This window comes from Nansenia antarctica, assembly GCF_963989245.1.
Source record: "Nansenia antarctica genome assembly, chromosome: 10".
Lineage (NCBI taxonomy): Eukaryota > Metazoa > Chordata > Actinopteri > Argentiniformes > Microstomatidae > Nansenia > Nansenia antarctica.
The window spans coordinates 32,087,822-32,102,190 of record NC_137680.1 but is presented as its reverse complement, the minus strand read 5'-3'; the positions used below and the strand labels follow the sequence as shown (position 1 = coordinate 32,102,190).

The 14,369-nt window shown below is 43.8% G+C and overlaps 1 protein-coding gene across 1 annotated transcript; it reads right to left on the bottom strand.

The window, feature by feature from the left end:
• Window positions 1-4,133: 4,133 nt before the first annotated feature.
• On the bottom strand, window positions 4,134-13,457 carry LOC308166877 (sodium-dependent neutral amino acid transporter B(0)AT1-like; the record flags this gene model as incomplete). Its single annotated transcript, XM_080541201.1, has 12 exons — window positions 4,134-4,349; window positions 6,220-6,382; window positions 6,504-6,663; window positions 6,766-6,970; window positions 7,203-7,359; window positions 7,476-7,604; window positions 7,724-7,836; window positions 7,930-8,040; window positions 10,686-10,867; window positions 11,029-11,166; window positions 11,284-11,424; window positions 13,259-13,457. 12 exons carry the CDS (start codon window positions 13,455-13,457, stop codon window positions 4,134-4,136), a joined length of 1,914 nt encoding a protein of 637 aa, XP_080397327.1.
• Between the last annotated feature and the right edge of the window lie 912 nt (window positions 13,458-14,369).

Sequence of the window (14,369 nt, the reverse complement as noted above, 5' to 3'; positions counted from 1 at the left end):
TCCCTACTCTGTTGTAAGACAGGTGTCCGAACAGAATTATTTGATCGATACTCCTAACCGTAGAAAGTCTACACAACTTTGTCACATAAATGTATTAAAAGGTTATTATTCTCGTTCACCTAGGGCCGGAGAAGATGCGGTCTTGGAGGTGAAGCCGGTTGTGTTGTCCACAGTGAATGGGGTGTCTCCATCTCCATCCACTCCTGTGGTGGCAGCAGGGTGGGAGGAGGATGGTGAGTGGGCCTGGAGATGGTGTTTTGCGTCCTCGGCTCAAAAATTCTGAGACGTTGGCTGAATTATCAGTTCTGTTTGGTCATTTGACTGAGGAAAACAGTAGAGAGTTAGAGGGGTTGCTTGTTGCTTTTCCCTCATTGTTTTCAGATACCCCTTGTACCCACTTAGTGCAGCACGACATAGACGTTGGAGAGGCGAAGCCGATTCGTCAACGGTTCTATCGAGTCCCTCTGGAGAAACGCCGCCGCATGGATACTGAGGTTCAGTATTTAATAAATAACGGGCTGGCTGTTCCTTCAAACTCCAGTTGGGCATCACCGTGTTTGTTGGTAGGAAAGCCAGACACGACAGATAGGTTCTGTACAGACTACCGAAAGGTTAATAATGTGACTAAACCTGACTCATTTCCTTTGCCCAGGATGGAGGACTGTGTGGATGAGGTGGGGTCTGCCAAATTCGTTAGCAAATTTGATTTGCTTAAGGGGTATTGGCAGGTCCCACTGACCCCTCGTGCCCGAGAAATATCTGCCTTCATTACACCGTCTGGGTTGTATTCGTACAACGTCATGAGTTTTGGTCTCCGTAATGCGCCGGCGACTTTTCAACGCCTGATGAATCAGGTGGTTGCAGGGCTGGATGGCTGTGCGGTTTACCTTGATGACGTTGTGGTGTATAGCAACACGTGGGAGCAACATATAGAACGTATCCACTCACTGTTTGTACGACTCAGGGCTGCTAACCTTACTATCAACTTGGCAAAATGTGAGTTTGCAAGAGCTACTGTCACATATTTGGGTAAGGTAGTAGGGCAAGGGCAGGTCCGGCCAGTGAGGGCTAAGGTCCGTGCTATTGATCAGTTTCCACCCCCCACCTCGAAGACGGAGCTTAGACGTTTTTTAGGGATGGTGGGTTATTACCGCAACTTCTGTTTAAATTTCTCAACTGTGGTCGTCCCTTTGACGAACTTATTAAGGTTGAAGGCCAAGTTTGAATGGTCTCCAGGTTGCCAGAAGGCTTTTGAACAGGTAAAAATGCTGTTAAGTACGGCTCCTGTCCTGGCAGCACCTCGTTTGGATCACCCGTTCCAGTTGCAAGTGGATGCTAGTCATGTTGGGGCTGGAGGGGTTCTTTTGCAGACTGACGATCAGGGGGTAGATCGACCGGTCAGTTTCTTTTCTAGAAAGTTTAATTCGCACCAACTGAATTATTCTACGATAGAGAAAGAGGCATTGGCACTGGTTTGGGCTCTGCAGCATTTTGATGTTTATGTGGGAGGGGGGTCCCATCCAGTGGTCGTTTATTCAGATCATAACCCCCTGACCTTTTTGCATTCTTTGCAGAGTCCGAGCCAGCGCCTTATGAGGTGGACGTTGTTTCTACAGCCATATAACATCACTATTAGGCACATACGAGGCGTGGATAATGTTATCGCCGATGCGTTGTCACGTGCTCCGGAGGGTCTGGGTGAATCCATGCTGCCGGTCTGAGTGTCTTGTCTTTAATCTCTCTTTCTCTTGCTCCTCCCTCCTTAAATAGAGCTTTTCCCGGTACCAGGAATTGCTGGAGGGTGGGTAGGTTGTAGGGGAGGTTGGGATTTGACGTTTAGGCTGTGTGGCAGAGATCACCGTTTTCTTTGTCATAAACTATTGTTATTATTTGTATTATTTGTAATCTGGGAAACAAATTTGCAGAGACCTTTTTAGTAGGCCTCTGTTTTAAGGGGGGGGATGTGACGATCCACACTGGTACCACCAGTGGGCGCCAATCATCTGTTGTCTTGTTGACCTTCTCTTTTGGTTCCAGATGGGCACAGGTGGGGGTGATCATCCTGATTGTCCTAGGAACTTTAAGAGGGGGTCAAATTGATGGACTCGGTCTCTCCCTTGTCGACCAGCAGCTTGTTTGTTTGTTGTTACTATTTACTTTATCATTATTTCCATTTAACATATTATTCTTTAATAAATCTCCTATTATTGTTCTCCATGTGTCGTCTCCCTTTTTGTCACCTTGTCCTGAGCCAGGCAAGCGTAACAGTTGGTTTCTTCAACAAAGGGGTGTGGCCATGGGAAGTCCATCCGCTCCCTCCTTTGCTAATCTTTATATGGCCCTTTTTGAAGAGTTGTTCATTTACACCAACAATATCTTTACATCTAACATATTTCTCTGGAAAAGATATATAGATGATATCTTTGTATTATGTAGCACGCATTTTTCAGAACAAAATCACACACTATAGCCTCTCTTAGATAAAGGTATTGAAAAGGTCTCCCTCCCCAGACGTGGTGGAGACCATGACAACCTGCTATCTAGGAGGGAGAACTTCTATATCCATTGTCTGAATACTTTGTCTCCTCAGGGTTTGAACGTTGAATTTGAATTGTTTCCTTTAACTGTATCGGTCGATAGAGACATCGATGTCAATAGGATTACTTGTTATTGTTACACCAGTTAATGACTGATGATCCAGCTGCACTGTGTATATTCTTTTTCAGCCAATTTGTGTTTCCCACCCAGGTCCCCCCGCTGTCGTGTACTGTTTTGTATATACCGTATTTTCCGGACTATAAGTCACACTTTTTTTCATAGTTTGGCTGGTCCTGCGACTTATAGGCAGGTGTGACTTATATATCAAAATATATATTTCATACTGACTGACATGAACATAAAGGAGTAAACATTACCGTCTACAGCCGCGAGAGGCCGCTCTGGGCGTGTGACAACTATATGCTGCTCCTGTACCACTGAAGAAATTAACTGAAACATTAACGGGAGCTTGGTGAACTTGCTTACTGGTAACTTGCTTGTTGGACTCGCTGGCTTGTTATGTTAATTTAGCCTATTCAGCCTCCCAGAGTCCCAGGTATGTTCTTTATGCTATTGTGTAGCTGAATAACTGTTAATGTGTTACGTTAACATACCGGACACCTATTCAGCCTTTTGTTCTGTGTGCTATTGTGTAGTTGAATACCTTGCTTTTCCAGATTAAATGTCTGTTCTTGGTCTTGGATTTTGTGAAATACAATTCTACACAATAAATGCGACTTATAGTCCAGTGCGACTTGTATATGTTTTTTCCCTCTTCATGACGCATTTTTTGACTGTTGCGATTTATACTCCGGAGGAACTTATAGTCTGGAAAATACGGTATGTAAGACTTGACAAAGGCGACGGCTGAAACCGTCATATTAAAACCACTTTTTCCATCTGGAACTAGAGTATGCGGCTTCTACTCCTTTTAAAAGGATGGATGGTAGATCAGAAACCCACACTGCCTTGGCCAATCGCAAACTCTAGATAGAGCAGTGGGATCCCCTCCAAAACCAGCAGGATCAGCAAATGTGAATCTGTTGAATTGTGTTTAATGGATTCATAATGTATACAGTAGGTTCTCTGAATTCCTGTAATCCACACAGGAGAGTTCTAGCTAATTTCATCAAGACATTACAATAAATAGGACTGTTTAAAATCACTATCGTACCCGCTGGGCAATACATTTCAAAATGACACAAAAATAAATTTTACTTCTGTAATGTTAGTTCTTTATTATTTCTAACATCAAACACTGTAGTGATTTGATTTCTACTATGAATGGGTTTGTGTACAGTATTTGCATGCTTTTACATATCATATCTGCTCATACAGTAAATCAGATTGTTTAAAATAAATTGTCAAAGCATGGGATTCATAAAACATTTTAAACATTTTGAACTGTCAATGTGAATGTGCTAAATCTGAAGATCCAATAATAAGTCTGAGACATGATTTAAACTAATAGTCAACTCTGCTCTCTAGTGCTAGAGAATGAAATAAAATAATGTTCCCTGACTTTTTGATACAGCAACACTGTTACAAATACTTTTCTCAAGAATGTATTATTATTCAATTAAAATATTGTTAGGTCATCGGGCAAAGGATTTGAGAGGCTTGTCGTTCATCTGTACTTGGTGGGAGATAGTGCTGAGGTCTTCTAGTTTTCCCTTATTATCTTTCCTCCTGCGCAAACATTTGTAAACTGCAGTTAGAGGTATAGCAAGACTGGGGACTCCTGCTAGGATGAAGATTATCACAGAAATCCAGGGTGGATATGACTTCTCCTCCAATGTGGGGAAGTGCTCCTGCAAAGAAAATGCGATACATGAGTGTTAATGTGTCTTGTAAGATAATTTACTATTAAGACAATTTGAATACAGTGTGAATATCCATTGATAGTAGTGAAATCCTCAGTAATTTACATTTCCATTTTGGGCATTTAGCAGACACCTTATTCCAAAGCGATTTACAATCAATACATTTGACTAAGCAAGTGAATCACCAATCCACCAGTCGCAGCAGGAAGAGTAATCTAGCTCAGGCCCGGGGCCATTGGCAGTCTCAGTGATAGAAAAAGAACGAAACATGTATTTTAAAATGTTTTATAGACACTGGAGAAACAGTACAAGGGGGAGGAGTATAGAGACACAGTATAGAGGCAAGCAGGTGTCTCGGGGGGGGGGGGTGTAGTTCAGGTGTAGCCTGTCAGTCTCCGACAGAAGATGGGGAGTGACTCTGCATTTCTGACAGCCATGGGAAGGTCATTCCACCAGAGAGCCAGTATAGTGAAGAGACATTACCAGGCGGTGTAATTGTTGCTTAGGCGTAGAGGTGGTGGGGCCAGTTGGCCAGCAGAGGTGGAGGAGTGGAGTGAACAGGCTGAATATTTGGGGGTGACCACTGCTTGCAGGTAGGCAGGGGCTGTCCCTTTTACTGCCCGGCAGGCAAGCACCAGGGTCTTGAATATGATGCAAGCTGCTATCAGGAGCCAGTGAAGGGTGCGAAAGAGGGGGGTAAGTATGAGAGAATTTGGGGAGGTTGAACACCAGACAGGCAGCAGGATTCTAGATGAGCTGCAGAGGTCTGATGGCGGAGTCGGGGAGCCCGGCCAGGAGTGCGTTGCAGTAGTCAAGACGGGAGATGACCAGTGACTGGGTCAAGAGTTGCGCTGCTTCTCTGGTGAGGAATGGACGTATCCTTCTGGTGTTTTAAAGGAAGAATCTGCAGGAGCGTGCTGTCGCACAGGATAGGCAGTTGTCCAGGATTACTCCAAGGTTCTTGGCTATCTGAGAGAGGATTACAGTAGAGTTCTCCACTGTGATGGAGAAGTCTTGGAGAGGACAGACTTTCCCAGGAATGAAGAGTAGCTTAGTCTTGTCCAAGACTAAGCTACTCTTCATTTCTGGGAAAGTCTGCCCTCTCCAAGACTTCTCCAGCTTGAGATGGTGGACTGACATCCATGTAGAGATGTCAGCGAGACACGTGTTGCCATATATAGGTAAGAGGGGGGGAAACACAGGAACAGTTGAGTGTTATCTGCGTAGCTGTGGTAGGAGAACCCGTGTGAGGACATTACAGAGGCAAGAGACTTGGTATAGAGGGAGAACAGTAAGGGCCATAGGCCAGAGCCCTGAGGTACCCCAGTGGTGAGGGTTTGTGGAGAAGACAACGATCCTCTCCAAGTCACCTGGTAAGAGCAACCCGCCAGGTAGGAAGCAAACCAGAAGTGTGCAGTGCCAGAGATGCCCAGTTCTGAGAAGATGGAGAGAAGGATTTGGTGGTTGACTGTGTCGAAGGCAACAGACAGGTCCAGGAGAATGAGAGGGAGGAAGCTTGAGCAGAATGGAGGGCCTCTGTGACAGCAAGGAGAGCAGTCTCAGTGGAGTGCCCAGCCTTGAAGCCGGACTGGTGGGGGTCCAGGTGTTCCATCTTACTGAAATAGCTTAAAAACAAGACAGCTATCACACTACCAGTAACCCAAGATTAAACTAGATACAATTCACTTACTCAGGTTGAGTAAGTATGATTCAACAAAAGTATGAGACAATGTCACTCCTGACCTAAGCTGGAGAGATGTTGACTTCTCCCATTTTCAGTAATTAACTAGGAATTTCTATTTGATTTGATCTCAAACTCTATTATCACACATGGCTAATTGACAGAGTGACATATTACCGATTCAGGATCCCAGGTCTTGTAGAGGAGCTCTTCAGTGACTGTAGTGACAAAGTAGAAAACAAAAATGACAAACAAGATGAGGGGGCTGACCACCCTCCATGTCACCTGCCAGAAGATGTTGGGCTTGTGGCCGATCATGAACTCGATGTCATCATTGAACCTAACAGAGAGAAAGATGCAGCAAATATTACACTTCTGTTTCATCACCACAACACAAATGGATGTGCATTATCTGTGCTCATGTGATTATGGCATTGGTATCTGGAGCATCCTTTACTCACCTGTCAATCCCATAGATGTACACAACTGACACCATCTCACAGAATGCAATAATTAGAAGAGGGATGGACCCAGAATAGCTGTCAAAGAGGGTCAGCCAATAGTTTCCTGAGCCTTGGCAGAATATGAGACCGACTAGGCAGCAGATGAGACATGTCACCCCTGTAATAGAACGAAGAGCATGGAAATGATGACACTGATAGTGGTATCTCAGTCTCTTAACAGGAGAGGGGGTACAGTAGGTCTGATGTGCCCTGGTCTTACCAGTGACTGCCTCTTTGGGCCAGCTCTTGGGGATGACTTTCAGTTCCTTCAGTGGTACCAGAACTCCTTCAATGTCGCCAAACATGGACGAGAGGCCGAGACAGAAGAGCATGATGAAGAACAGGATGGACCATACTGGAGATAAGGGCATCTTAGTGATGGCTTCTGTGAACACGATGAAGGCGAGACCAGTTCCCTCAACGCCCTACACCAAAACACATAAAGATGGACTGTAATTAGTGCCTGCTACAGCTGCTGTCAGCATACTGCCCTGTGACTTGATATTGTCACATTTGACTGTTTCTCAATAGTCGTCACATTCACAGTCGTCACATTCTATGGTTCTTACATTGTCAATATCTTTATAAAGGAATTCAAAGTATGCCCTGTATGTGTTGTGAGACTTAAGCTGTGTGATAACGCTGAACATTTCATACCTCACTGAGGAAAGTGTTCAAGTCACAGGGCTTCAAGTTCAGCCCCTGAATGACTTCAGGATGTGTCCCATTGAGACTCTGGAGAGCCAGATCGTAGTTGCTTTCAGTGATGTTGCCATCAGGAAGATCAAATGTATTCAGCAGTGCAAGGATATTCCTGAAGATCGAAAAAAAGATGTAAAAACATGCTGCTACTCTAAAGTCTGTCTTATCATTTGACTGCCTGTTCATACAGTGGGCACATGTCAGCATCAGAGATCAATAGACCCGTACCCATCAACACAGTTATCAAATCTCTCTGTGGCTCTGAAGCCGATGATGGTATAGATGACGGTTGCAGCGTAGACAGAGGTGAAGCCATTGATGATTGAGATGATCACAGCATCCTGTTCACAGTTGTTACTGAAGGAAGATCATAACAACAGTAAGTCTCACATGAGGAAGTTTACAGTGCTTTTGTTGGAGTTTAGAAGTGTAACGTACAAAAAAAGGTTTAGTTTAGTCGAGTTACAGTGACTTACTGCACTGAGTTGTAGCTGGAGAATGAGATGAGACCACCAAATGCCAAAGAGAAAGAATAGAACACCTGGGTACCTGCATCCAGCCAGGTGGATGGGTTTGCCAGCTCTGCTAACTGAAAGAACGCAAATATTACAAACCTTTCAGGAGTCTTTTGATTTTCTTTTTGTGTGAAATAAGAAAACTGTAACAAAATTAAACTACTTACGTCTGGTGTGAAGAGGAATTTCACTCCACTCAAAGAACCTTTCAATGTCAGTCCTCTGATGAGAAAGATGGTCAACACTACATAGGGTAGCGTTGCGGTCACATACACAGCCTAAGGAGAGAAGGGAGGTATATCGTTTTTAGTTTATTTGTCATTTTGCACCCCCTAAATGGGCTTTTGTGCCAGATTATAATAAACTAATTATACCAATTTAAAAAACTGACCATGAGTAGGCATTCCCCCTAATGCCCCCCCTCCTCTTAGTGCAAAATCAAATCGCCTGACTGGAAAATTATGTCATCGTCATCAATCGCGGGCCGCACACCTGTTTCATTCATTTCATGTGGAAGCTAGCTAGCAGTCAAACTTGAACTGTTAGCTGTTAGCTTCTTGCGCAGTGACTCGAGGTGCCGGCGAAACGTGAGCGACCTGTGCTATGTCACGCCGAGATAGTCTGGCTCAGCGGAACATGGCAGGGGAGTTCCATCTAGGTGTACTCTAAGCTCACGTTCAGCCTCCCTGTGGTTAAGGTGGAAGGCAGCCGACACCGGCTTTGCCTCGCTAAGCTTCAATCTCCATTTCCGGAAGTATGCCACTAGTGTCTGCATGTCCTGGCTCAGAATCCCCTCCACAGACTGCCAATTTCCAGCAGAGTACACCACTGCGAGGTCGTCTGCGTAGGCGTACTTCCGCGAGAGTGTGTTGGGCAGGTCATAGGTGTAGATATTACAGAGGAGGGGGGCCAGGACCGATCCCTGAGGGACGCCGTTCTTAAGGCGTCGAAGCCTGCTTAGCTGTCCGCAAACCGGTGGTGAGGGTAAAGCTGCGGTTACGGATGAGCTCCATGATCATTCTGACCATGTGCCTGTCCGGCAGCAGGCGGAGCAGCTTGTAGGTGAGGCCGCGATGCCATACGGTATCGTAGGCAGCAGTCAGGTCTATAAAGACGGCCCCGGCCTTCATTTTTGTCGAAAAGCAATCCTCGATGTCTTGAGTTATAAGGGTGACTTGATCTACAGTCGACCTCCCGCGTCGGAACCCGGCCTGCTCACGTGGGAGCAGCGGGTCCACAATTGATTCGATGCGAGCGTAGATGAGACGCTCAAGGATCTTGAAGGGGATGCAGGGAACAGAGAGATGGGATGGTAACTCTTAGGGTCCCCTTCAGGCTTATTCGGTTTAGGGATCGCAACAACTAGGGCTCTTCGCCAGATTTTGGGGATCTTGAGTTGGCGCAAACAGGAAGTGAGGAACGCCCTCAGCCAGGACTTCAACACGTCTGTCTGAGTGTGTGTGATGGGAGTATGAGGCTGTGAGCGAACTATAGTTTGTAACTTAACCAAGTCGCACATGGAGCAGGGCAGGGTTACAGATGCTTTGCCTAGCTAGAGCATTCTCATATCTATAACTAGCATACCGGCAGGCTACGTAAAAAGGTGAGTGCCCAGTCAGAGCCCACCCATGAAAATCCTGTGCCCCTCCGCTAACAATTGTCTGGCGGGTCTGGGGGTGGGGGGCATCAAATCATACTCTCGCCTAGGGCACCTAAATGCCTAGAGCCGGCCCTGATTTCACCCCCTAGCAAAACATGACTCAGTACTTGGTGGAGAAACCCTTGTTGGCAAACACGGTCAGACGTTTGCGCAGATCCCAGGAGGGATTTTGGTCCACTCCTCTTTGCAGATCCTCTCCAAATCCTTACGGTTTGGAGGTTGTCGCTTGGCAACTCGAAGCTTCAGCTCCCTCCACAGATTTTTTTATGGGATTAAGGTCCGGAGACTGACTAGGCCACTCCATGACCTTAATGTGCTTCTTGCTTCTTGTGCCGTATGTTTTGGGTCATTGTCATGCTGGAACACCCATCCACAACCCATTTCAGTGTCCTGGTTGAGGGAAGGAGGTTCTCACCCAAGATTTCATGGTACATGGCCCCGTTCATCCTCCCCTCGATGCAGTGAATTCGTCCTGTCCCCTTAGCAGAGAAACAGGCCCAAAGCATAAGGTTTCCGCCGCCATGCTTGACGGTGGGGATGGTGTTCTTGGGATCAAAGTCAGTATTTTCCTCCTCCAAACACAGCAAGTTGAGTTGATGCCAAAGAGCTTGATTTTGGTCTCATCTGACCACAGCACTTTCTCCCAAATATCTTTTCAAAATTCATATAATGTGATTTTCTGGGATTTGTTATATTCTTTCTCTCAATGTTAAAATGAACCTACCAAAATTATAGACTGTTCATTTCTTTTAAGGGGGTAAACTCACAATATCAGCAATCTTATTTTCCCCACTGTATACATTATCACAATATTATCACATACCTTACTACTTCCATGCGAAAATGCCCTTTGCCTAACTGTCCACAAAAACCTATAAAACTACAATAAATAGTGGCGGCTGTGGTACAGGAGGTAGAGCCACCGTCTAATGATCGCAAGGGTCGCAGATCAGCGGTTCGAGCCCCGGCTGGCCACATGTCGAAGTGTCCTTGGGCAAGACACTGAACCCCAAATTGCTCCCAGTGAACGGGCCGGCACCTTGCATAGTAGCTTGCCGCCATTGGTGTGTGAATGGGTGAATGAGAGGCCGTTGTAAAGCGCTTTGGATAAAGGCGCTCTATAAGTCAGTCCATTTACCATTTAGTGGCACATCCTACATTTACAACCCAGTGTTATTGATTGTGATCATAATGATAGATACTGTGTACAGTATGATACCTCTCTGTGAGATGTAGCATCGTCTTGCAGAGGGAGTGCCGTACCTTCCCTGTGGTCTCAATGCCACGGATGATGCAAACATAGAGCACAGCCCAAGCACCCATGAGACTCAGGACCATCCACCACTGCAGCCCACCATCCTCAACAATGTCTGGGGACAAGTTGAGGGTCTCCCGGTACCAGAAATAATCCACTGGGGAGCTCCTCTCACACTCTGACACAAGGCCTGGATAAAATGTTATAATAGGATATTATTCAAGAAATCACATACGTGTCATCTTATTTCAATGTCATTGTGTCTTGTGTAAAATACTCTAAACATCTCAACATCTCATTTCATTCATACGTTTTCCATATCTCATTCATAGCCAAAAATATGGAAACTACCTGTTAGGTTGGCATTGACTGGACATTGGCTCCAGGGCAATGGCTCTTGGAATGAGTTATAGAAGTACCACATCACCCAAGCAATGATGGTGTTGTAGTAGAGGCTGACCATAAAAGACACACACATGGACGCGATCCCTGCAGAGTATAAAATGCAGTGTGTATGTTAGCATTGTCAGTGTGTATATGTCAGTATTTCAGGTTCTGATAGATTATATTGAATTTAAAGAAAGCTCTGGAAAAAAAGTTTCTTACCAACTCCAACTAAGTAAGGATGGATGGCTGACCACACCCCTATACTGCCTTTCCTTAGACGTTGGCCAATAGCAAACTCTAGATGGAGCAGAGGGATTCCTTCAAGAACCAGCAGGATCAGAAAAGGAATCATAAAAGCACCTAAAAACAAAAACAGCCATTATCTATTAATTTAGTGATTATCCAATGACATTTCACTAATACCATAGGCTCTTCTCACATCCACAGTATTGTGCGGAGTACCCTGAGTCTGTTAAGAGAGACTGTACTATATGTTAACTGGTGTGATGATGAGCAGGTGCAGGTGCAAACAGTAAGTAAGGTCATGAATAAGTACAGTATGATGATGGTATGAAACTGAGAGAACAGTCTTCTGATTCTGGGAGGTTTGCCTAAAGCAAACAGTGGAAGCACCATGTCTCATTGATTCATTTGGAGAGCAAGGTGCAGCACAAAGTGTAGTACATTTTAATAAATTAGTTTAAAAGTCGTTTCAGTGTTCTTCTTACACTGTTATTATGTTATTATTGTTGTATTCAATGAATAAGTAATTATGTCAAAACTCAGAGAAACCACAATCACCATGTTGTCTCAAACATGTAACATTTTAAACTACCTCAGTTTAATGCTGAAATGAGAGATACCGATTGGAACGATGAACTTGAAAGCCCAGAACAAATCCTGGCTCAGTTCTATGGCAAAGTGGATTCAAGACACAACAAATATACCACTATCTACAAGATACAACCTCGGCAGACTAAAATTACCTTGGCTAAAGTCTGAAATTGTGCCGCTGGTCACATTTAATAGAGACTAGTAGAAACAAATATAATTTTGAGCTACACAAGTCTAAGGCTGTTTATTTCAAAACCAAGTTATTCAAACTGCTTCTGAACCTAAAACTTTATGGCAGACATGTAAAGACATCACTGATGAAACTGAGAAGAACATAAATTACAACATTTCTTTACAAGTAAGCAAGTAAGTAAAACTGCATTTCTATAGCGCCCTTCACAGCACGTATGCACAGGGTGCTTTACATCAAAAAATAAGAAAAGTGCAATCAAAACATCAATGATTACAAACAAAAAGGGGACAACATAAACAGGAACAATAAGAAGGCTAAAGGTGACTACCGGCCTGCCTAAACAGATAAGTCTTTAATTGCCACTTATAAACCGCTTACAAGGCACTCTATTACTGTTCAGCGCTTTCAATTATTATTTTGTTACGTCTGTCTATGAACTAGCATCTAACTTTAATATTACTCCTCCCCCTTACTCACCCACTGCTCTCGCTTTTCCATCCCTACAGTTCTCTTTCTGAGATTACACAAAAATCTGTAATACCTTGAACCCGTTTAAAAAATCCCATGCCGTGATACTTATGGATTAAATATGCATTTATTTTAAGACTCATGCTGACAGCTTTATTCAGCTTCTCCACCATTTGATCAATCTCTGTACCAGGCTTTCTATCTTTCCCTCCGGCTGGAAAACAGCTCAAATCACCCTAATTTTTCTTCATCAGAATCTTATTTCAAACTACAGGCCAATATCCATTCTACCAGTACTATCAAAATGATTGAAAGCAATAATCTCCTCAGTGACTTCCAGTATGGCTTCCGCTCAAACTGATCAACCACGTCTGCACTACTATTTACTGAACAAATACGTATCTCTCTAAACAAAGACATACTGTCTGTCAGTCAAGCCAAGCGAACTGTAACACATTTTAACATCTGTAATGCTACTTTTAATATGTTCCTGTATAATAATAAATACAAAAATAAATGAAAAAAAGCATCTATAAATAAATTATAATAATAATAATAATAATAATAATAATAATAACCATAATAATCAGAATCAGAATCACAGACTAAGAACATAGTAACGTTTTTCCAATCAATCAATGATCAATCCCCAAGTCCCCAAAGAAAACTATCCATCCAGCCGCACTTTAGAAAACCTACCTCCCCCATGACTCTGGCACAGATAAGGGAAGCGCCAGACGTTCCCCAGTCCCACACAAAATCCCACACAGGTCAACATGTACTGTGTCTTGTTGTCCCATTTGGGCCTGTCTCCAGCCTCCTCAGTCTCCAGTTTCTCCAGCTCCTCATAGGACAGTATCCTGGCCTCCAGGCCTGGGTTGGGTAGCAGCAGTTTCATGGTCCCTCAGATACAGACAAGCAGACACAATACAATGACATGGGAGACAATGTAGTATAATATAGTATACTGTCTACAGTAAAAGGCCAAGGCAAAAGACCTGCCCACAGTTCAAAGAATATGTATTGGGCAAGATCTTCCTGATCATCTTATCAAGTAGGAATGTATATGATGCTCATGGCAGTTCTACAGAGACAACTTGTGGTTACTTACCTCTGATAATGATCTTTATTACTTGTTATTCTTATCTGATGTGCCAATGAAGTGTCATAAAAACATGAATACGATTTTGTTAATGCCTGTGTCACAACTCTTTTGAAAAGTATTGCTCTCCAATGCCGGTCAGGTAAGGATGGATGGTAGACCACACACCCACACTGTCTTTCCTTTGACGTTGGCCAATTGCAAACTGTAGATAGAGTAGTGGGATCCCCTCAAAAACCAGCAGGATCAGGAAATTAATCTGAATCTGTTGAATTGTGTTTAATGGATTAATTCTGTATACAGTAGTTTCTCTGAATTCCTGTAATCCACACAGGCGAGTTCATTAATCGTCTGATTAACCCTTCAGTGGTTGCGCCTGTTGAAAATGAGTCATATTCAACACTTAGCTGTAATGAATTTGCTACATTCTTTCAAGAAAAGATGTCCATTATAAGATCAGAAATATCATTAGAGAATTCAAAATCTAATTTGGTACTCCCAGATGAATTAAGTATGCCTATTGCTGTCATGGATTCATTTGAGCTTGTCAACCCCCATACTTTAAAAACAGTTGTTTCACAAACGAAATCCTCAACATGCTCACTTGATCCAATCCCAACATGGTTCTTCAAAAGTGTTTTTGACTGTTTAACTGACAATGTATTAGAAATTGTGAACTGCTCTCTATCAACTGGCATCTTTCCCACT